At 37.4% G+C, this 23,538-nt stretch overlaps 3 protein-coding genes across 4 annotated transcripts; 2 read left to right on the top strand and 1 right to left on the bottom strand.

Annotated features, from left to right (window-relative positions):
- Positions 1 to 871: 871 nt before the first annotated feature.
- Positions 872 to 9,068, top strand: LOC111343325 (transcription factor E2F3). The gene is made up of 6 exons (XM_088748504.1): positions 872 to 1,322; positions 1,421 to 1,541; positions 2,286 to 2,508; positions 4,189 to 4,372; positions 5,333 to 5,443; positions 6,449 to 9,068. The coding sequence occupies exons 1-6, from the start codon at positions 1,089 to 1,091 to the stop codon at positions 6,875 to 6,877; spliced, it is 1,302 nt and encodes a 433-aa protein (XP_088604630.1). The 5' UTR covers positions 872 to 1,088; the 3' UTR covers positions 6,878 to 9,068.
- Positions 9,069 to 11,792: 2,724 nt separating this feature from the next.
- Positions 11,793 to 17,671, bottom strand: LOC111343324 (uncharacterized). Of its 2 annotated transcripts, none has more exons than XM_022950472.2 (2): positions 17,566 to 17,671; positions 11,793 to 17,485 (listed from the first exon to the last, which is right to left on the bottom strand). In XM_022950472.2, the coding sequence occupies exon 2, from the start codon at positions 16,886 to 16,888 to the stop codon at positions 14,231 to 14,233; it is 2,658 nt and encodes an 885-aa protein (XP_022806207.2). In that variant the 5' UTR covers positions 16,889 to 17,485; positions 17,566 to 17,671; the 3' UTR covers positions 11,793 to 14,230. The 2 variants fall into 2 exon arrangements, with proteins under 2 accessions (XP_022806207.2, XP_088604629.1); XM_088748503.1 differs by having other exon boundaries at positions 11,793 to 17,482; positions 17,566 to 17,643.
- LOC111343326 (NADH dehydrogenase [ubiquinone] 1 alpha subcomplex assembly factor 8-like) lies at positions 16,491 to 22,272 on the top strand. The gene is made up of 4 exons (XM_088748505.1): positions 16,491 to 16,631; positions 17,737 to 17,891; positions 20,038 to 20,136; positions 21,893 to 22,272. Exons 2-4 carry the CDS (start codon positions 17,820 to 17,822, stop codon positions 21,911 to 21,913), a joined length of 192 nt encoding a protein of 63 aa, XP_088604631.1. The 5' UTR covers positions 16,491 to 16,631; positions 17,737 to 17,819; the 3' UTR covers positions 21,914 to 22,272.
- The last annotated feature ends 1,266 nt before the right edge of the window (positions 22,273 to 23,538 follow it).

Here is a 23,538-nt window from a genome sequence, read left to right as displayed (position 1 = left end):
AGATTTCAACATTCATCTCTCTCGACCTCTGCGATTTCATTCTCCGCCCATCTTATCAGCAGCGAAGCAGCAATTTGCGAAAATCATGATGCATAGAAATTCTGTTTTCGTTGTGTTTTCATTGTAGTATTTGTATCTTCAATGGGCTTCTTCCCTCGAACGTACACCAAAATTGTCACCGTTCATGAATCGAAACTGAAAAGAGTATGAAACTGTATACTGTGTAAAAAAAAAATTCTTTAGGCAGTTCATGAGCTTTTCATCCAGCAAAACTATGTGTCTCATCTGCCTAGTGGGAATTAAAAGGAAGAAAATTACCATACAATTTAAATGCATTGTATTCATTTGCACCTTTCCTTTTAATCACCTAACGAATTAATTTACCCTTTTCCAGTTCGTCCCAGTCAGTATTTACAAAATTGTAGAGCTCAAAAACGATAGAGCTACCAAGAGACTATTAATTTACGGTTCTAAATTTTTTCCAAATGGGCCTAAGTAAAGAAATTTAGAGAATTTCCCAATATCTATTTTAAGTTCACTTGCCCTCAAACGCATCTAGTCAGTTCACAGAAACGGATTAACCAGACCATGACAAAAAGATAAAATTGTGTTGTGTTATTATTGGTACAGAAAATGTTATTTATGCAAATTAATTTCGTATTGAATAATTTCTGAGCAGTTCTAAGACTAAAATCAGCTTTTGTGTACTCCTTAACTTGCTTTTCTGGCAAAAAAACGCGAGAATTGAACGTAAACTGTTATTCCCGTGCAAATGATCCCGTGGTTTAACCCAGCGAGGTCTGAGGCTAGGAGCTGTACCACGTGATCACTTCCCGGCGCGAAACTTGAAAGCGCGCGCTTTTTATTTTCATTATTCATTGCGAATTAGGATCGAATGAACAGTATTCGAATAGCTCATCTCGCAGATTTAAAGCTATTTTACACAAAAGAGACTCAAAACTTCTGAAAGAAGCTTATAGTAGCATTTTACAGCCGTTATCTCTCCCACTGCTAAGGCATTGTAAGAAGTTGATTGATATTTTTTGAACAGGAACGCTGTCGAAAAGCCCATTCTGTTGTTGACCAATATGGCGACGCGAAGATACTCGATTGACGGTCGTAGTAGACCGCCGTTAAGCGCTCATAGCCAACAGGTGAACTCAATCGGTAGGAAAATTCTGGACAGTAGTTCTACTTCCTCGCATCCAATGAAGACAAAAGCTCCGCTATCACCCGCATTCAAAGGATCGAAGCCGGTTTTGTGTACACCCGATGTCTATTCGAAGGAACGATCGGTTAATTGCTCAAGTTCGAGGCCTCAGGTATGTAGATTTCCGAGGTCGAGTTTAGAACTTCTAACCTACTTAGCACTTTCCTCTCTGAGCAAATTTGGTATTGATTCGTGGTTGTTAAATTTTAGGTGAAAAGAAGACTCGACCTGGATGAATCTCCTACTCGAGTAAGGCAATCATTCAGAACTCCGAAAGCGAAAGGTCATACCAGAAGAAGAGGGAGAAGAGAAATGCAACCATATCCAAAGAGTAAGTATTTTTCTTCGTGTTTATAAAGTTTTCTCTACAATTCAGGGAAAGAATTAAAAAGACTCTGTAAAATTATCATTCTGAACAAAGGGAACACGTGTGTGTTTCCGGGATTGCTCGAGTCTTTTTGCAGAACTGAGTATATTTGTTTTTTTCGATAAATGCGAACAGTCAATAGCAAATGTTCCTCTGAGTAAATAAAATTTTCTAAATTAGCATGGTGTGTGTATTGGGACTTTTATTTCCATAATTTCTAGGCTTTTCAAAATCTCCGAATATATTGAATCATTCAAACAAAGGACTATCTATGTAAATGAAGCCTTTATTCTTAGCAGTCAAAAGATTTTCCACATCACTTGTGTTTCATGGTTTATGAATAATTTGAGTTCATTTCAAAGAAAATAAGTCAGAGGCAATCATCCGTAATCGTTAAAGGGCGTTTGCCGTAAATCGAAGAATATACTTCACCTGTGAGAATTGATTAAGGCATGAACACATCTTTATGTACTGACAGAAATTAAATGAAAATTTACACTCGGACGTAACTCTAGAAATCAGGATATGGTTATAAACAAAGTCCTTTTATTCGGTTGCTGAATCATCGTTTTCGGTTTCGCCTTAATTGCCATGGTATAAGAAGGCAAGATTTTAACTTGGTGGGAATATTGCCAATGTAACATCACAGCAAGATTCCTAACTGCTAGATAAACACTTATAACGTTCGATTTGTCTCTTCTTCCACAGTGTTTGTCAAATCCCCAATAGAGAAGACCCGCTATGATACATCACTGGGGATCTTGACCAAAAAGTTTGTGGGTCTTTTAAGAAGCACTGAAGATGGTGTAGTGGATTTGAACCAGGCAGCAGATGTTCTAGAAGTTCAAAAAAGACGAATTTACGACATTACCAATGTTTTGGAAGGTGTTGGGCTGATAAAGAAGAAATCTAAGAACAATATTGAGTGGAGGTAAGAGGACTTAATTTTGCCTCATTTTCCTCTGTAGAAAATTAACACTACCTCATCAGCCAATCAGTAAGGATAGGCCGATATGGCTTTTTTGAATGGATACGATACCGAGTACGATATTCCCTTTTTCTTCGATATCGATACTGATACTGATACTGTGATGTCATTGAAATAATTTATATAGTAAGTCATGTGATTTGAGTGACGAAACGAGACACTCTCACACGGTTTTCTGTTCAGGTCTCTATAGTAGCATTAACAAGACAGTCAAACATGTCAAAAATCGAATTTATTAGGTCTCATTTTTAATTTTCTTGAGGAAATGAAAAAGACGGCAATGGTCCAATCTTCACTTGCATTCATGATCATAAGGCTACACTAAATGGTTATCAGTGACTGTGCTGGTCACTGAGGATAACCAACCATGTGCCCGACTTATTATGGATCCTGCGCTTCAATACTCGATACACCAGAGACTTCCAAGTATACAGGACCATACAGGGTGCCATGCTTTAGAACTATTTAACCTTTCTCAGTGCTTTTCTCGCTCGAGGTTTTTCTTTAGTAAGCAGGCATAGTTTGTGACTCATTTTTGTTACTCCAGATATGTTCTTGTAATGCCTGGGTTGTTATGAGTTGTGATTTTGTTGCCGTTGTACTGAGTGACTTTACATTAACAGTTAATAAAATCGGGTCCTATTTCACAGTGAAATGTTGTACTAGGGAATGGAAGAAACTGCCACTTTGACCGTTACACTACGGCATGCAATCCAACATTGCACACAAATGTGCAAATGCACAATCTTGAGCCCAGAGTCTTTTTGGCTGCTTGTCAGCGGTTAGTTGCGGGAGATTTAAAGCGCGGGTAGGTCACGTGCAGTATCGAAAGAATCGATACTCTTCGCTAGTGTCGCTATTTTTTGATCACACCTCGGTATCGCTGGTATCGAATATTTGGTATCGGCATTGGCCCATCCCTACCAATCAGATTAAGACCATTCGTTACTTCATCACATGCAGTTTTTTCTTTTCCAGACCTAGACAGCTTGCTTGTTTCCATTTTGAGTTATCAGCACCTGCTTGTCAGATTTTCTTTTATTTTGATTGGGTGAGAGGATTGTATCCCTTTCACTCCCAAGATCTTTTAAGGAATTCTCCTTACTGTCTGTCATACAATTCTTATCATGTAAGTTTGGAGAATTTTGTATTGGATCAACTAAAACTACCCTTGTTGATAGTTTCCTTTATTCTTAACACTTGCCTGCTTGATATTGCTGTTGTAAGGAGAAATTCTGTCTTAGTCACTCGTGGGAGTTGAAGGGCTATAGCAGGTAACACAGGTCGAACACTATGGTTTTACAATTCAACCTAATATTTTCCTAGCGTGCAAGATGATTTTGGTATCAGGTGTATCAGAATTCCATTATCTTAACCCTTAGACCCTTGAGAGGGACCAGCATTTAATTTCTCCTAACAAAATCACCCCTGAATCACGCATTAAGGTTATGAGAAAAGAGGAAATGATCACTGACTAAAAGGAACCTCTTGATTGTTAAACAAATTCTCCTTGTCAGCTTTGTAGGTAATGTGTAGAAAACAGTATGGAGAATATGGGTGAAGTGTGACTTTTGCTTTTGTTTTAATTGATCGTCTTTCAACCTATTTGTATTGTTATTATAGGGGAACCTGCTATACTGATAGTTCGCGGCGGACAAAAGGAGCTGAATCAATTTCAGCACAGACCATGGATCTCCACACAGACATTGCCGACCTTGATGCCAAAGAATCCTTTCTCGACAGAATGATAGACGGTTGCCGTTCGGAAATCAAAAATCTTACAGAAGATACTGAAGTTGCCAAATATCCTTTCTAGCAGGAAATCCCAATGAGTTTATTGTAAATGAAGTTCAAAGGACCCCTGACTACACTTCCATTTACATTTAACACTGCCACTTGCCATAGCTTGCAGATTACATCAAGGAAAAATGACTGGTTAAGATAGACATGAAAGCTTTCAGTCAAAACTATGGGTCATTGTCTCAAACAACTTTATTAATGTAAAAACCCGCGGATAAGCCACACCTTTTTTTTCAAAAATTGTCACTATAAATTGGGGGGTGCAGCTTATCTGCAGGAACGTCTGAAAAAGGTGTTGTGCATATTGACATTTTCATGTCCAATCTAAAGCCTGGCTACTAAGCCTCAAATGTTCCGCTCACATTCTTGTTGTAATGCAAAAATCTATGGAAAAACTGTGTTGAATGAAGAAATTCCTGTCAACAAATGCCAGAAAAAGATCAATCATAAAGTCAAAGCTGGTAGAAATGATGTTCATTTTATTAAAGTGCTAAAATTGTGGGTAACACTTGGAAGCATTTTCCATCCCAATGTTAATAGTGAGTTTATGTTCAACGAACAGTGGATGAAGAAGACTTCTCAAGACTTGACTTGGATTTTTTTTTTTTTTTTTTTTTCAAAAAACTTTTTTTCCAAAACTTGAGCTGCTAACATCAAGGTGTGGCTTGTCCTTTGGTTTTTACAGTAATCATTAACTCTCAAGGAGGATAAGCATTTAATTTCCCCCAATATTCCCCCCCCCCCCCCCCCTGAATCAAACATCAAGGTCATGGGAATGAAGGAAATGATCACAAACTCAAGAAGGTCTTAATTTTTTTTTTATTTTTTTGCCAAATTCTCCTTTTCAGTATCAGAGGAAATGTGTAGAGAACAACATGGAGAACATGCATACTGATGTTGAGTTAAATAAATAAATCAGAATGAAATCAGGTATTATGTATTATTGTCCTTAATTTTTACCACATATGCATATGTTACATATCGAGATATTCGTGATGTGAAGCATTTTAAAAACAGGACAGTGATTGCAATCAAAGCTCCACCAGAAACAAGACTAGAAGTACCAGATCCTAAGCAGGTACCTGTGTGAATATTCTTTCCCATGATACTTTTATGTGTGCTGCAGTGCATTTAAATTTAATCTCTTACCACTAAAACGAACTAGACCTTTGGTGTTATGCAGGCCACACCAGTGCAGCTCAAAGATAAGGGACCATCATATGTGTAAGACTTGTTTGTGTAATTAGAATGTATAAGTTAGCTTATTGTTTTTTTTCTATTGTGGCATGATTATTGTTTATTTCAATGGGTATAGTATTTGTAGGAAAAAAAAACTGGTGGTTAAGCCAGGGCTCAACATTAATGGTAGCCAACTAACCACAGTCTAGGTAGAAATTCAGTTTTGGTCAGTGGTTTTCAATTTCCAATAGCCAGTTTGGCTAGTAAACAAATTGAAATTGTTGTAACATGTAATTTGTCACTAGCCACTTGGCTAGTAAGTTGAAAAGTTAGTGTCTCGAGTTTCTTTTGGTATAGGTAGTTAAAAACAGTTTAAGACATTTCCAAAGTTAGTAAACAGTAAAAATAAAAGAGCTGTTTCACTCTGTTATGATGTTTTTTAACTCCCTAAAAAAGTTATTTCATAGCGTACTTTCAAGATGGAAAATTTGCCTCCAGGTCCTTGATGCACTTAGTATGCATGTAGGAATAATCAAAAGCAGAAGGTCTGATTTCTTCTTTCAAAGCCTTGTAAAAATGATCAGAATTCTACCTTAATGAATTATCTTATGGTTAATATACCTAGTCACATGGATAAGTCATACATATCCAATGTAGCAATTTCTCTCTAGTGTACATGTGAATTTTAAGGATTCAAAGTTTTCTCTGTTTTCAATGTGTGTGAATTTGTGTTTGATGAATGAAGTGATACAAAACAACTTTCTCATGACTCCACTGGTGATTTCTTTCAATCTCTTCGTCAAAAACTGTTTTTTTCCAAACTTTGTTGCCAAACTCAGAGTGGGGCATATCTGCAAATACGTCAGTGTTTATGGTAATAATGTTCTTTTATTTAATCTAACAGAGTATCCAAATCTGGCTGAAGAGTGTTCGAGGCCCTATTGACGTTTATCTATGCCCTGAGGAACAAGTTAATGTCCAATCTCCAATGAAGGACATTTCTCCCATCAAAAGGCAGCCACCTCCTCAAACAACACCAAATCACTTCCTTCTGACTCCTGAGAAAAACCCTCAGAATTGTGGTGATATGGCAATACCCTCGCAGACATTTAATGAAGATCTTCAAAGAAGCATTTTTTCCACTGTAGTCAGTCCACGGAAAAATGTTCTTTTACAGACAAATGATGAAACAACTGGTCTGGAAGATTTGGACAGTGATGCTTTGATTCCTCTTTCACCAAATCTTACAGAAGAGGAATATTTATTCACATTAACAGATACAGAAGGGATCACAGATCTGTTTGATTCTTATAACTTTTGGAACGAGGCATGATACGCGAACAGGTAGATGTTACATGTTGGGTGAAGATGTAAGCTAGAACATATTTAATTGCCCCAGACAGTATCTACAATTACTTGTGAATATTACTGGGTACTATAAACCCTATCAAAAAGGGTCTTCCCATAGCCCTATGGGAAGGTTACATGTGTGTATCTTGAATGCAAAAACCTGGTTGCCACAGTGATATTCGGTTTTCTAAAAAAATCAATTATTTTCCCATGTTACCTCCACCCTTTACAATTTAATAGCACCCGGTGGCCCTTGGCGCCTTACTTTCACTCTTGAACAACTTAGGAATTTTAGTTTTTTCATATAAAAGCAGATGCTGGGTACCCTGTATTTCAAAGTTTCAAAGCAGTGGGCTCCCTTCACTTTTTCTTAAAGCACAGCCTTGATCAGTATCCATATTCTCCATTCTCATCTCTACACATTTCCTTTGGTACTGAGTAGGAGAATTTATTTAACAATCAAGGCTTATTATATGTTAGTTGATGATCATTTTCATTATTTTCATCACCTTCATGAATGATTGAGCAGTATCACTGTAAGGAGATACTAGATCCTGGTCATTTTTTTAAGGTTTAAAAGGTTATGGAACTCTCAATTCAGCTGCGATGTATATGACTTGCTAAAATGCATAAATTTATGGGTGGAGAGGATGGCTGCAGTGGGAAGTGTAAGACTGTAATCCAAGGCTGGGCTCCAGGATGAAATTGAAGGGAGCCCAGTGCTCTGAAACTGTGAAATCCAGGGTGCCCAGCATGAACTTTTTATGAAAAAAACTAACATTCCTGAGTCGCCCAAGAGCAAAAGTAAGGTGCTAGGGGCCACCGGGTGGTGCCAGAGCACAGCACTGAATCAGAACTTGTTCATGAAATTGTTAATTCAGTTTGTCAGGGAAAAGTCAGGGGATTTCAAAAACCAATGACTATGGCAACCATTTAAAAAAATTGTACGAAAGAGTGGGGGGTGAGGTCGAGGGGAGCCCTTTTAAAGAACCCCCACCCCCAAAGAAAGAAGTAAACATATGGGTATTTTCTAGAACAACAAAGTAATGTTGCATGCACATTTGGGATTGATGTCCTTATCTGACAAACTGCACACTCACCCCTCCCTTCTGTCAACAAATGACAAGAATGGATTTCATTAATTTGGGACATTAGGACATGAGTTGGCGGAGTCAGCAGAAGACAGTTCAGCGGTAATCAAAGCAGATTTGTTACCAGTCTTTCTCTTCTGTCCATTTAACATGGCGCACAGTCACACAGGGCAAACCGATCATGTTGTTGATTGAATTGTTAGAACTCGTAACAACTGAAATCACCCAACAACTAAAAAGGAGGCAAAGTATTTAAGGTACACAGTGTGGGTAATTCTCTCACTCAAAAGTTCACATTTCCATCGACAAGTCTTTGATTTTATTTCTTAATTGTATTCACTTCAAGGCACAATGAAGGAATATTTAGGATTTGTTAAAAGTTTGTTGCAGTTTGGCTTCACTTTTTCTTTATTTTATTATTTTTTTTATTATATATAATTGTAAATGGATTTTATAATTATTTTGAAGCAAGTTGTTTTTGAATGATAGATATTACATTGTGAGTATTGTTCAGTATGAATTTTGTGTGAACACGAAAAGTGGCTCATTTTTATGTTTAGAGAATTGCGTTATTTATATTTGATTGAATGACTTTTATAAAACAGCTATCCCTGAGGTGAAACATTACCCGTGAATGAATGCCACCATTAGTCTAACACCACAGACAGAAACAAAACTACAGATGAAAGCTGTTCTTGGATGAAAATTGCTCCTACTCTTAAGAATGTGACTTTCATAGTAGGGGATATGGGAAAAAAAGAAACATGTTGCAACTCTGTAATCCACATTTGTCACCCTGTTGAACTCACAAACTTGTATTATCAAAGTGCTTTATTGGAAGTTGACAAACAGAATACTTTAAACTACTTCTGAGAAGAATACAATACCCAAATTAAGTTCCCCATTTCATGGCTTATGGTTCTAGTCTTAATTTGGGGCACTGCTTGAAAACAGCTTTCATCTCTCAGATGGTGTACTTCTCCAATGGCAGTGCTTAGTGATATAAAATACAGTAATGAAACCTGTCTGATTCCTTCAGTGATAATTTAAAGATTAAACTGCCCAATATACTGTGCTCCAAAATTCCAATAAGATACTTTTGCATGATTTGTTAATTGACCTGTCTGTCTATAGTTTATGGTGTGCTTACATGTGGTTAATAGTAAGTCAGATGAATTTTTGTTCAGTTTTAAATGTAAAAATAACTAAGATAATACATGCTTTTGTTTTAGAAGCAAAAAGGAAATAGTAGTTGGGTCCTGTGTACTGAGGTAACTAGATAGACTTTTGTGAATTATTTTGTAAATACAAATGAACCAGAACAAATTGGATTGTATGCATGAGATCTGGTCAACTGGGTAACTAAATAAAATAAAAAAAAATTTTGTTATTCCACAGTGTCACACATTTCAATTTTTGTATCTGCTTCCTGCCTTCTCATCTTCAGGACATAAACATTTCATCACAGTATGCTCGTAGAGTCTGCTGGTCAGGGAACATGACTCAACCCTTAAACACCTAATATCTGATTGTTGGTTCTCTTCTCCAGCTGCCACAAATTTCCTTGTAAATTGGTCACAGTAATTTGGTGTTTGACCTGATAAGTTCGAGTACCGTAAAAACTCGCGGATAAGCTGCACTTTTTTTTCCAAAATCGTCGCTTGAAATTAGGGGTGCGGCGTATCTTCGGGAACATTTGAAAAAAGCATTAAGACTGTCGACGCCAATTTTCATTCGCTCGTCCGCTCTATGCCTGGTTACTAAGCTTCGATCGGAAACATACTCCGAAATCCGCTTTGCTCGAATGTTCCTCTTACTTTCTTGTTGTAATGCGAAAATCTATGGGAAAACTGTGTTGAATGAAGAAATTCCTGTCAAAAAATACCAGATAAAGATCAATCATAAGTCAAAGTTGGTAGAAACGATGTTCTTTATATTTAAGCGCTAAAATTGTGGGTAACACAGGCATTTTCCGTTGCAATGTTAATAGTAAGTTTACGTTCGATGAACAGTGGATGAAGAAGACTTCTCAAGACTCGACTTTGGATTTCTTTTGATTTTTTTTCAAAAAAACCTTTTTTCCAAAATATTAGCTGCTAAAGTCAGGGTGCGGCTTATCCGCGGGTCAGTTACGGTATTCTCAATACCTGTTTGCTGGATGCTGTATGGATATTACAGGGAGAAGTTACATATTAATCACATTTTGGAGTTAAAGGGTTAATTTAAATGAAAAATCCAAAATTTTAGCTCTAGGTTAAGCCCCTGCTTTGTATTCTTGTGCTAAACAGAGAACCCACACAATGCTTCCTTTCTCTCAAAGCAATATACGATACAAGTTGCGGTTTTCAAGAAGGAAATTTTGTATTCATATTGGCATCGAAGTTAGAGAAGTGGCAACCCCAAATTGGAAACCAGAGTTCATTATTGAGAAAAACAATTATCAGCAAAAGTAAAGAAAATTGGTTCAATCAGTAATTACAAAAATTCTGAAAAGGTCAAATAGTCATGGCTAACAGATTTAAATGAATGCTTTGAGAGGCAAGTTACTCAATGTTGGCTGTCAGCTCTTTAACTACCAGTACTACTGATGAACTAATTTAGTATTCAGTGTCAAACAATGCACCTCAGCACAAGCACCCACAGGTAGCCCAAGCTCTCTCTATGAACCACACAAGGAACACAATATGGCATATCGATTTATAAGGATTTGTATGGGATTTTCTACTAGATTATAATCCATCAGTGGAGGTAGTTAAAAGTGAAAATAATTATTCAACAAAAATGGCTCACCTTATTCCATGTGTGTTGTTTGCTCCTGGTGTTATTTTACCGATTTAACTTGATTTAAGCGATTTTTTTAATCCAAGTTTAATCGGTAAAATAACGACACCAAGAGCAAACAACCCCTTGTGAAATAAGGTATGCCATTTTTATTGAATATTTTCACTTATAACTACCTCCATGGACATCTAGTAGAAAGTCCCATACAAATCCTTATAAATTGATATACCATATTGTGTTCCTTGTGTGGTTCATATGGAGAGCTTGGGCTACCTGTGAAGCACCTGGGGAATACTATAAAGAATTCATACTTATAGTTATTTGTTTTTCCACAGTGCCTTTCAGTGACCCCTATTGGTTTTACAGGGAATTTTAGAATTAATCTTAATTGGGCTCTTCCAAATCACATTCTAAAGATAATCATTTGCTCCAATGAGGGGTTAAGACTTGAAATATCAGCATTTGAAACTCTTCACAATTGCCAATTTATATTATCAACTGTCACTAACACCAAATTATCTTATTATACTCCCCCATTGATGCAATGCCACAGTTTTTTTAAAAGAAACTTACTGCATTATAAAGGCTGATAGTTTCTAAAGAAACTGTTTGGGGCTACGTCGGTGGGGGTAATGAAATAATTTGGATATATCAACAAAGTTGAAATGGTAAATTGGCCACTGTAACAATTACAAAAGCTGACGTTTCAAGCGTTAGCCCTTCATCGGAGCGAATAGACGAAGGGCTAACGCTCGAAACGTCAGCTTTTGTAATCGTTACAGTGGCCAATTTACCATGTCAACTTTGCTGATATGTCCAAATTACTGCATTATACATTTTAAAATACTCAGCTGAAACAAACAGGCTTAAATTGTAGTAAAAGGGTGCATGGTCGTCGATGGCAGGGTTGTTCAGAAATTAAACATGCATTTCCTCTGAAGTAAAATGGCAAGGATTTTTTCAGGAAAATCTGCATAGGTAGAAGAAAGCTGCAAGGAGCAAAAGCAAGGAGGCCAACAACTGAAATTTTACGATCATTGGTTTTAATTTAAATTATAACAAAATAAAGAATTAATTAAAACTAAAACCAAATGAAATTGCAAGGTGACCTCAGTTAAATACTTTTCTCATAATTATCAACTTTACTCTATTGGATATAAGTCTGGTTGGTTTTTGTTACTACCAACAGAAGAAAATTTATGTTTAGACATATACTGGCATATATATTTTTTTTAAAGGATAGTAATAAATAAGAGAAATGCAGTTATATTATTGGGCATTTCTCTGTAGTGTTTGTATATGAAGGTTTAGTTATAGACTACGCAGCCTCGACCCTTTCCCTCTTAAGTGACCAAGACATAATTTCTCCTTACAATATCAATACAATGTCAAGCAGACAAGTGAGGAGAATACAGAAAAATATCAATTTGGGGATTATCAGTTGATCCAATACCAAATTCTCCAAACTAATATCATAAGGATTGTATGGTAGATAGTACGGAGAATTACTCATATGTGACCTCTCATGCAAAAACGTTCCTAACGGTAGCCGTTCAAATGGTGAACGGAACGGCAAGCGAACGGGTGACGAACGGCTAGGAAAGCCGTTCAAAATGGATACTGTGAACGGATGAACGGCTAATATCTTGGGAGCAAAAGAGTCAAGAGCTTTTCTTTGAGTACCAGTTGAAATGATTTAATTGTGGTTAGCTGTGTCAGAGACAAAGTCAGTATTCTTGGGTAACAAAGGTAAATGTTATTCCTAGCAATATATATATATGCAAAGGGAAAAATAAACAGTTTGAGGCAATACATAAGAACCTATAATGTCAGTGTGAAATTCTTCTTTAGGACCAAAAGAGACATCTTCAAGGTACTCGGAGTTTATAAAATTGGTGCAAGTTTGAGAGAGTACAAAGTTCAAGGTGTGTAGAGCTCAAACAGGCCATTATCATGCACATGTCACCCTGTGTTAAGTTATATCACATTGATTTAAATTTTAAGATCAGATTTCTCTCTGCTAACAAATAAATTTCAACAGAGAGCTAAGAAGATTCTAAAGTGAGATCTTCAGCAATGCTATCAACCTTAATGTACACTTTGAACTAAATTACTCTTTTTACAAACTCTGCACCAATATGTGGTTTCCTCAAAACAATGCCATCTCCTCAGCCCCTTTCTGAATTTTAACATAGAATGAGGAATGATTGCCCAAATTTACCAAAACAAACATGCACCAATGCAAAAAAAAATACACAAACACTATCATCATTCACCAATATTAACAATCTAAGAATGCAAGGACTTCTAATGTTTTCATATACAGCATTTTTGGAAGGATATAGGTAAAATGTCTGCAGCCAATTTGCCTCCTGAAATCTAATACTAATCCTTTGAATTTCCTGTTTACAAAATGATGAAAATTATAAACCCTTTTTGGATATAAATAGCATTCCATGCCAACTAACATCTCCTTAATTTCTTTTATAAAAAAAAATGTAAACAAAATCTTTTAAAACTCACCCAAACCTGACGGTATATGCCAAAACAAATAACCAAAAAATATTTTTAGCTACATATTTCTGTTACTGTTGATAATAAAACTGGAGCACATTTCTAAGCAGAACTGTCACCCACCAGTTAAAAGATTACAGTGTTTAACTCTGTCCCAAATTGTTCTTCACATTCAATATCGACCCTTTAATTCACTCCAGAGATCAGCAAAACCCACTCACTTAAATGAAAAACCTTACAGTCCAGGCGCGTAGCGTGGTCATTTTTTCAAGTATGCACAAGTACATATGATCTAGAAACCTAAGTAAACTGAGCGAAAAATACTGCATTCTTTATTTTTTGTTTGAAATAGTTGTGTGAATACAAGCAAAGAACAAAGCATCTTCCCCTTATTTTGAGCAAACTTGGTGCAAACACAACATTGTTTTCAAATTTTTCTGGTCAATTCAAGTACGCACGTGCATATATGCGTAGAGCACGCCACGCACCTGCAGTCTATTGTTGGTGGTGCTGAGAATACGCTGTAACATGGACAAAGCTGTAGTCAACAGGGTATTATGCACTAATGATAATAATTAAACTCTTTCTTTGGATGACGTCATTACAACTCTGATTTTACAGAGCACCTTTACAATAGCTGGGATTTACCCAGATATCTTTCTTCTAGAGGTTCTGCTTTGACTTTTCATAGTAATATTCTCCCATCAATGGTTTTGTCTATTAATTCTTATAATGCTCGTGAGTTGAACTTTCTCTTGTAAAAAGGAGTGAAAGCATGTAATCTTGAACAGCTCAGTGCAACATTGCATCAATGTAAACTCAAAAAAAAATTTTTCTTCCCTTGGTACTCTGATTGATAAATAAGAAAACATATCAAGACACCTAAATGTTTCCCACATTTAGTATTATATAGATAAATTGTATAATTTTGATAGGTACCTGCACTTACCCTAAACACTAGTCTCTATATCACCAGTATTGAGATATCTATCGACAGAATGCAAGTTTTCACTGCTTGAAGCACAGCCAGAGTCTTTGCTGTCTTTGCAGGATACTGAAATTCCATCTTCGCTGACTGTTTTTCTCCGACTGGGACTGTCAACGTCAATAGGCTGCATTTCCCATATTTCATCTTCATCAGCAGCACTGTCCCCATTCAGCAAGCTTTGACGTTCTTCCTCTTGATTGGAGATGGAAGATGAAGAGGGTGCCTCATCACTTGATGGGTTTGACCTGTTATCAATATCTTTAGCTTCCATGCCATTCCTATTTGTCATCCCTGTTTCATGATCACAGTCCTGGGGAGAATTTTCTGGATTTGCTGAAGGTTTTGCATTCCGAGCAGGTTGATCATCACTTTCTACAAAATGACTCAACATCGCTTGCATTTCAGAGGCAAAACTACTGCCTAGATCTTCGTAGGACATATTTAAGCAATCAACCTCTGTTTCAGCACCATCAAGATCAAGACTTGACTTCTCCTCAAACTCAGTTTGTTCATCTCCTATATCATTCAGTCCATCTTCAAACTGCTTTGTGCCACTTCCTACTTTAGAGGACACCTTACTTTCCACTGTATCAATTTTATCATTAGTTTCTTCCACTGTAGGAGTTTCACATAGAGGGACACTCTCTGCAATATCAGCTGGGGGAAGGATTTCCTCATAGGAGGATCCTTCACACATCACAATCTCTGGGACTTGCAATGTATTGTTGTCTGCAACTTCAAATGTCTCTTTGCTGTTTGTTTCAGGAATACTTAAACTAGCAGCAAACACCATGTTCATTTCTTTCTCCCGCCTTCGCTTTTCGATGTGGCGTCTTGCACAGGGCACCATACTTGCTAAGATCATGCAAACGACAAGTAATGATAACACTGAAAGAACAACCACAGTCAACAGGCCATCATTATCATCCTCATCATCTTGTTTGCCTCTTGCTGCAGCTTGCATTTCTCCATTCATTGTAGTTCCAGAAAAGCTAAATGTTCCATTCAATGCCATTGAGGTTGATAAGCTTATAAACGTTGGTGTTATCTCCGCAAGATAACTACTTGCATGAAACAACCCATGCTGTGTGGTTAATTGTGGTGTATGGGTGAGCGCCATATGGAAAGTTGGCAACTGGGATGATGTTGGCATGACGACAGATGAAGACATCTCGGAACAATGTGCCGAAGGATCAACAGCTTGATATCTGATGTGAAATCCTGTCCATGCTATTGCATCATCACTGCGGAACCTCAGGCGAAGGGTATTCCCTGAGCTACAGATAACTGGAGGGGGTGGATTGCTGTTGCAGAACTTTCCAATGATTGTTGCATTCAAATCAGTGCCATTCCATATTGTCAGATGGTCATGGGGGCATCTCTGCCGATTTCGGTCTCCCTCCACTTTAAAATCCACAAATAGTAATTTCACAGACTTTCCTTCAGGTACAGAAATGGTCCAGATACACTTCGAATTGTGAAAATATTCTCTAGGAAAATTAGGTGACTTGACATCACCACTACTTCCTTGTAATTGTTCGCCGCAACCTGGGAAGTACACTGCATAGAACCCAACCTGGGGATCTGACGAATTAGACTTGTATCGTGTCCATAACTTACCACTGTTGGAACTGACTGGGGGAGGAAGGCTGCCGTCGTAACCACAATACTCGACCAACACTGATGCTATACCGTAAGGCATTCCACCATCTCTGAACTCCACTAGTCCATTGCTACAAGGAATGTTGAAATTAATGAAATCAAAATGTATTATCGAAGTGTTTGGTAAGATCACAGACCACAGACAATCTTGATCTTCCGTTGGGATACCCTCCGTCACGATGTTTCCGGGTTCTTGCGCTAATGCGCCGCCACAACCGAACGAACAGCCATACACTTCTAGCCTCATGCAAACAAAGGAAAAATAGCTTGATGGGTACACGCGTAGAAAACGTGCGGTAATTTCCGGCGTAAGCACATTAAGCACAGTCCCGTTTCGTTTCTTATTCCCTGGTAAAATTGTAGCATTGTCGCGGTTTCTATAAAGCTGCCAAGAAACTCCGTCCATACTGTACTTCAGCTGGTATTTGCTAACTCTTCCCATTCGAAGAGACATTAATTCTACTGGAGGGTAGAAACCCTGTGTTGCGATGGCAGATATCGTCGTAATTCTCTTCAGGTCGATTTGAAGGTACAAAGGTTCCAACAGGCTATCAGGATAATCGGAACACCAAGCAGATTTCCCGTTCAATCTGGCCGAAGAGGCAGGGAAATCGTCGTGCGAGTCCAAAGCCGTCACAAACGAATCGTGTATTCGACCACTCTCCATGCCAAGAGGAATACTACAATCGTCGCAACCCGAGGTACGTTTCGCTTCGCCTATGCAATCGGCACCGTCATTTTTCGGTCTGGGGTTAGTGCAATCTCTTTCTTTGTGTCGAAATGGCAGCAAATTGCCATCCGATGGGATTTGGCAAGAACTCCACGCAGACCAAGCACTCCAGTTTCCGTCAATGGGTTTTGGTTTATCGCCCCAATTTGGCCAAGGCCATACACAAACACTTTGATGTACAAAAACAGACAAAATCACGAACAACTGTACTTTATGTCGCACACACATGCTGATCGAAATCTTTTAGAAAATTCTAGATGAAGTCCGCTCTTCCTTAGCGAATTACACCAGCTTAGAAACGAAGTTGAATTTAAAATCCTCGCGGAACGATAAACTGAAATCGGATGAAAACTGAAATCGCCTTCAGTGCTCAAATCGTTGTTTACGAATGTTGGTGTTTTTAACGAATACAAAAACGTGCATAATATAAGGCTAATATCTAGACAATGGCTCCAAGAGGCGGAAATGCAAAGACAATAACGATAGCCGCAGAAATTTTTTTAAGATGGTTGTGAAAATCCGGCCGCGGCAAGGATGCGTTATTTCCAGAAATAGATGGAAAGGGCGGAGTTTGCTCCTTATGGCCAATACAAGGACGGGCTTAATAAAAACAGATATCGATGTCGCGATATTGTGACGAGTGGTTGATAAATTCAACAACAGGGAACAAAACTGAGGTTGAAATGTTTTGCGCTACTCGAGCATTTAACACCAAGTTTACTGCAATCGTGGCAGGTGTTCTGTGGCCCATTCCATTAAAGAAAGTTCCTCGTTTCAGGGTTCTTTCAGGTTCTGCGGTTTCGCTTCAGGGCAGGCGAAATCCTGCTGTGAGAAGAATAAATTTCGCAACTAATTGACAACTGACAAAAATTCTACCAAACAGAGCCAATAAAAATTATCATTACCTAGATTCTTCACTTTTAAGTTTCCAAGATTTTACATTTCGCAGAATTATGAAAACGTGTTACAGTACGTAAGCTGTTATGGTCTGTTTGTCTGCTAGTGAGTATATCATTAAATAAATTAGAACTTCCGGTTTTAACCTACTTTACTTCCGCTTTGTTGCTCCCATCCAGGCTCAACCGCATATTATCCCAGAATATATTGCGCGCTTTCAAAAATGGCGGACGTACTAAAACGAAAATAAACACCTGACATAATGAGCTCAAGAGGAAACGATTACAGACGAATCTCGGGCTTGGCGAGGCCTCTTGCGGAATGCAAGACAGAGGTTAGATTTAACTCGATACATTGTGTTCACTTCGCTGCAGTAGTACTAGTAGTTAACACAAGTAAGTACGATATATGTAACAAAACTGAACAAAGTAATGTTAAAGATAATTGTTGAAGACCTGATAATGAAATGTTGGTACATGTAGCCGCTATGTGTTGTAACTGGGTACTGTTCCATTTTATACCTACATATCTTTTCCGGAGCATTGCACGTGGAAATCGTAACTGTGGCAAAATTGCCCAACAGGAAAGTTATTTGAAGCCTAGGATGAAAGAAGTTATAAATAAATCGAAGCCACGTGAGGTTAATCGTTCGGTTTGTTTATTTTTAATCAAGCTTACATAATGCCAAGGGTTTACATATGTTTCTCCTCTCGGCCAAGTGGTGATTACCTGTAGTTACTACTTGAAATGAACTCTTCAGGACGAACTAATCTTTGGGTTTGGTTTTCTTATTTATTGTTTTTTCTTTATTTTTATTGTTTCGATTAAACAACAACATAATGCAACTCATAATTATTAAATTAATTAATTAATTAATTAGGTGTACAATGAATTCTTTGGTTCACTACTGAAATAAAAAAATAGTGTAGTGAAAGTCATGACTGTTTCTCTGTGATGACAGCTTATCAAATGATCGCAGTGTGATAGAGGTGCGATAAAAGTGCCGCCAAAGATCACCCACATGTCAACTGTTAAAGCACTATGGTGGTGTGATCTCTGGGAGTATTTGTTTGCTCCTGCTCTGTTGGATTACAGAGAGTGACCTAATTGTTCAGTAAATGTCTTCTGCTTCTTTCAAATCAAGTAAAGGGTGCAATTTTGCCCCCTTAAGTAAAAAAAAAAAAAAAAAAAAAATTTGCCCCTTAAGTGACCTACTTGAAAATAGAAGGAAATTATAAGAAATGAATTAAAAGTACCACTGGGACTGTGATGCCCACTAACCACATAATTTGCAGTTTTTTCTTTCTCTTTTATTTTTCTATTTCAAACCAATGATGCTGGTGTTTTCTTGAGCTTATCAACATAGTCTTCCCTGCATAGAACTTCAATGCAATGTCTGAAATCAAAATGGGCAATACTAGTGCCATCTGCTCAATATATAATGGATAACAACCCAATGGGTACCCAGGCTATGACAAGCCATACCTTTTGTTAGCAAGAAGAGTGCCTACACCTTAGAGGTACTTATATATTAATAATAACATAATAAAAACAGCATATCCCATCTTCATCACTGTATTTTCTTGTGATCAAGCATTCTGGTGGTAAAAGAATGTATAGCTATGGGAGATAGGGATTAAAGTTTGAAGTTTGATTGAAATCTACATTTCTAGATTTCTGGCCTGTGCTTTTCACTCTAACTGGATGATGATTATAAAAAAAGTAGAATTTGAATACTTTTTATCCTTGTTGTTTCTTTCATTCACAATATGTTACAAACTCTCTGACAGTGTAAAGGGAAGTTTTTATATTTATTGAAAAGTAATTAAAGTAGACTAATGCTGACATCAGTAAAATAAAAGCAATTTTATTTCAAATAACATTATTTCAATTTGCAGCAAAGTTAAGTAGTTCTTGTAGGTATATAGTATTGTAAACAATATATTGGTAGTTATTGATCATGAGTGGTATATTATAAAAGTTGGATAGCTGGTGCATTGTAAGTATAATGTGTGGTGTTGTAAGTAACTAGAAAAAGAAAACAGAAGCAAAGATGTCAAAAGTAATTGAGGCCACTGCAAAATACTAGCAACAAATTCATGCTGTTTTGTCTCTGATTGGTTGATTAGGTGGTGTGAATATTTTCAACCAACCACAGACCAAGGTTGCTGACTCATCGTTTTTGACTCAATCCAATTTATAAACAGTGGTACGTGTCTATATTAAGTAAAAAAAAAAAATCATTATAGTGTTCAGATTTGTCCCAACTTGTCTTCTCTCAGCCAACTCCTGGAAATTTGGACCCTTTCAATCCTAAGATCTGAGAGTTTAAACTCATTCAACTGAAAACTGCACAGTTTGTTCTTTAGTAACTGTGCTCAGAATATACCTGGGACTGTATTGACACTCAACCAAGAAGTTTTCGTCAAGTCATTTCAGATATCCTTTTTTCCTGATGGTTATTATTTGTTTTTCTTCAGGCCCTTCTTTATGGAAGGTGTGTGTCACAGAAAGACAACATTACCAAACATGCCTGTGAGAAGGAGTTTCAAGCCCTTAAAGTCTGTATAAGACAAGCAGTAAGTTTCCTGGTAGACTGATCAGGATCTCTTTTCTCCCTTCTTTCTGTGTTTAATCAGCTTGGCTAGATCTGCAACCCCAAACTTTACTTATAATCCTAGCAAGGTAGTTGGCAGGGGCACAAGTGTCCTGTCAGGGAGTGGGGTGATAAAAAAGAAGACGGTTTTGGTATATTTGCATTCAAATTTGTAATCTATACTGCTGTGATTGTACCTTGTTGAAATGTACAGATTAAAGAGCTTAAAAAGCTTAAACTTAGCCAAAGCTGAAATATTGGACAGTAAACGGAACTGTGATAAATGTTGAGGCAAATTCACTTTGCAAGTGATTTTTTTCTCATCAGAAAATAAGATTTTTTGTAAATATCTAAAGGAAAATCCAGTTAGTTTGTCACTACAATTTTCTTGAAGCAAAAACATGCCAACTTGTCTTTCTTGGCAAAAGTTTGAGGAATGTAGACAGGAAGTTCCAAAGTTTGTTTGCATAAACCAGAGATCCTAAAATAAAGGAGTGAAACGCAGGAGAAACCAGTTTGTTAACTTGCGAGAAAAGAAATGTTTCTTAGTTGGTAGTTTTTGGCATTCAAAGGGTCTTCTTTGTTTACTCCAAACCAAAGGCTTCGAATGAATTAAATATTGGAATTCGCCTGGTGGGGTGCCATTTGACAGGACAGGAAGATGTTTCAGTTTCTTTGAGTATACAGGCAAATAGAGAACAGATTTTTGACCAATCAGAGTGTGCATTGTGTCTAAATTATATCATAATGCGTATAAAATTTTCTGCTTTGTGTGGTTTGTCTTGAGCACTAAACCCTTTTCACCCTAATATTGATATTGATATTCTCCACACTGTTATCTTTACATTTCTTATAATAGTGACAAGAAGAATTTGTTTGACAATCACAAGCTTCTTTAGTTTGTGATCATTTTTTCTATTCTTATTACCTTAACCCTTTACACCCTATCATCAGTTTTCTTATTCTCCATACTGTTCTTTTTACATTTCCTAAGGTGCTGACAAGGAGAATCTTTTAAACAATCATAAGTTTCTTTAGTTAGTGATTATTTTCTCTATTATATTGTTACCTTAATTTCTGATTCAGGGATGATATTTTAAGGAGAAATTAGGTGGGTTTGAGGGTTACAGGAATTTTATTGTCCAAATGATAGAAAACCTGGTGTGTGTAGGCTAGGAAGATTTTAGTAAAATAGGGATTCTTATAAATAACAAGTAGTTATATATCATTTTAAGCTTTAATCTGTCTGAAGTTTTTAACCACCTCCTGGTTAGCTCAATTGGTTAGAGCGCCCGGACTTTTGGGTAAGAGGTTGAGAGTTCGAGCCCTGGCTAGACCAATACTCAAGGTCTTAAAATAACTGAGGAGAATGTGCTACCTCTCTATCATATCATGAAATGGATAGACATTCTAGTCTTCTGGGATAAGGACGAATAAACCGTAGATTCCGTCTCCTGCATCTATTGGTTAATTAGGTTAGGCAGGGGACGTTAAAGAACCCACTCATGAGATTACTGTGATGTGGTCTGGCCTGTTTACTGGGGATTGGGGGGGAGGGGGCATCTTCAACTTACTTTGATTTGTTGTAAACTGCTACAAGCAGTCTGGCAAAGTCCCCCGCACAGTGTTGTAAAGAATGGCCCTGAAAAGCCCCAATGGGAGTGGTCATCTAACCCATCCATCCATCCACCCATCTATCCATCCATTCATTTGACTTGTATAATTGTCTTTTTTTATAGGCAAAGAAAACCAAATTGTAGAGGCATGAGATAAGAGAATAACTGCACCAGTTGCAATCAAGTTCAGAGACAGAATATGTCACAGGGAACCTACTCACTGATTGTCTGGGATAAGGATTAATTAAGGACTTTGCAAACTTCATACAAGAATGTAAGGGAAATCCCTGCCAACAACATTTAGTTCTTTATTAACCTCAGTTTTGTTGCTCTTTGTTTTCTTTTTAATGCATTTGGAAAAGCTAAAATTTACAATTGATGATAATTATAAGAGCAAATTATAGGAAATATTAAGTAAATGAGCACTACTGACCTCATGTACAACTTCCTAATACAGAAGGATCAGTCATTAAAAAGAATACTGGGTATGCAATCATGAAAAAGTCAAGTTTCATCTTATTTTGGTGGCTTGTGCATTCTAATCATATCACTTGGTTGTCATCTGAAATTCACAAGTTTTGATATCTGTCTAGCTGAGATGTTCAAGTAACAGTTCCAATGTTTGACACTGATAATTATTTGTTATTTCTTATTGTGGCTTTCTTTGCTGAGTCTTTGGAAAGATGATATGAAAAAATTCAAAACATGCTTAGTTCACTTCACTGTAAGTGGTTCATGTAACAGAAAGAAATGCATTACCCGACTTGCACCCAGGCCACCACAGGAAGCCCAAGCTTTGTAGATGACATGACCCGCTGCTTATAAGCCTTCAACCCCCTGCCTGTTACAGGGCCTCCCACCTGTAAACAAGAAAATACATCTGATAAAAGATCACCTGGATATAATTATGCCCCCCTCTGGTTTTTCTTGATTTTGTATTAAACAAAGCAGGAGAAGCCTAACTGCTGTGAATTAGGTATGAAAATTTAAACAACAGACGAACTACGAGGGAAAAGTCTGAACTACTGTTTTGTTATGTGCTAGTTTGCTGTGCTGAGAAGAAATCGTAAATTCTCTTCGAAGTTTACTTACAGAAATGAATTGCAGTTCGGTATGACGTTTTGAAGTAAAATTTAGAGCCAGGCTGAAATTTAAAACTTATTTTGAACAAAACTGTTGTAGATTTTCTATTCCGGTTATCAGCCCCCTCGGATATAGGCGCCCTCTCAAAACCCTTAATACGAAATTGTTGGAGTCCAGGGGCTTTTAATCTGTAGTATCCGATAGTGTGTCGTGGAACTCAAAGGATTTCTATCAGAAGGAATAGTTGCACTCTTAACTCCAAAGGTTGACTCCGTTTTAATGCAATAAAGTTAACTTTACCTTTTTCCCTTTTTTTCGGATTTTCAAGGCTGCTTTGCGGCCGACTAGCCGCATGAGAGGGGACTGTGTGGGAACTAGCTTTACGGCTGTAAATCAGCCAAGAAAAACCGTCTCACTCTTCAAACAAACAAACAGACGCTATAGAAGCGAGTTAGAGTTAACATTGTTTCTATTCAAAGCTACTTCGAGCGAAAAATCTTCATATTTTACCTATAATTATTAGTTGTATATCTAAATCACGTCAGGTTTGACATATGATACCAAGTCGGGCCTACATCTTGACCGCCCCTGTGTTGTGCGGGAGGTCGAGGTTTCGAGCCCTGGCGGGACCAATACTCGTGGTCTTAAAATAAGAGAGGAAATTTGCTACCTTTCTATAATATCAA

This window comes from Stylophora pistillata, chromosome 2 (genome assembly GCF_964205215.1).
Source record: "Stylophora pistillata chromosome 2, jaStyPist1.2, whole genome shotgun sequence".
In the NCBI taxonomy this organism is placed as follows: Eukaryota; Metazoa; Cnidaria; class Anthozoa; order Scleractinia; family Pocilloporidae; genus Stylophora; species Stylophora pistillata.
The sequence above is the reverse complement of the archived record's forward strand: the minus strand, read 5'-3'. Positions and strand labels throughout refer to the sequence as shown.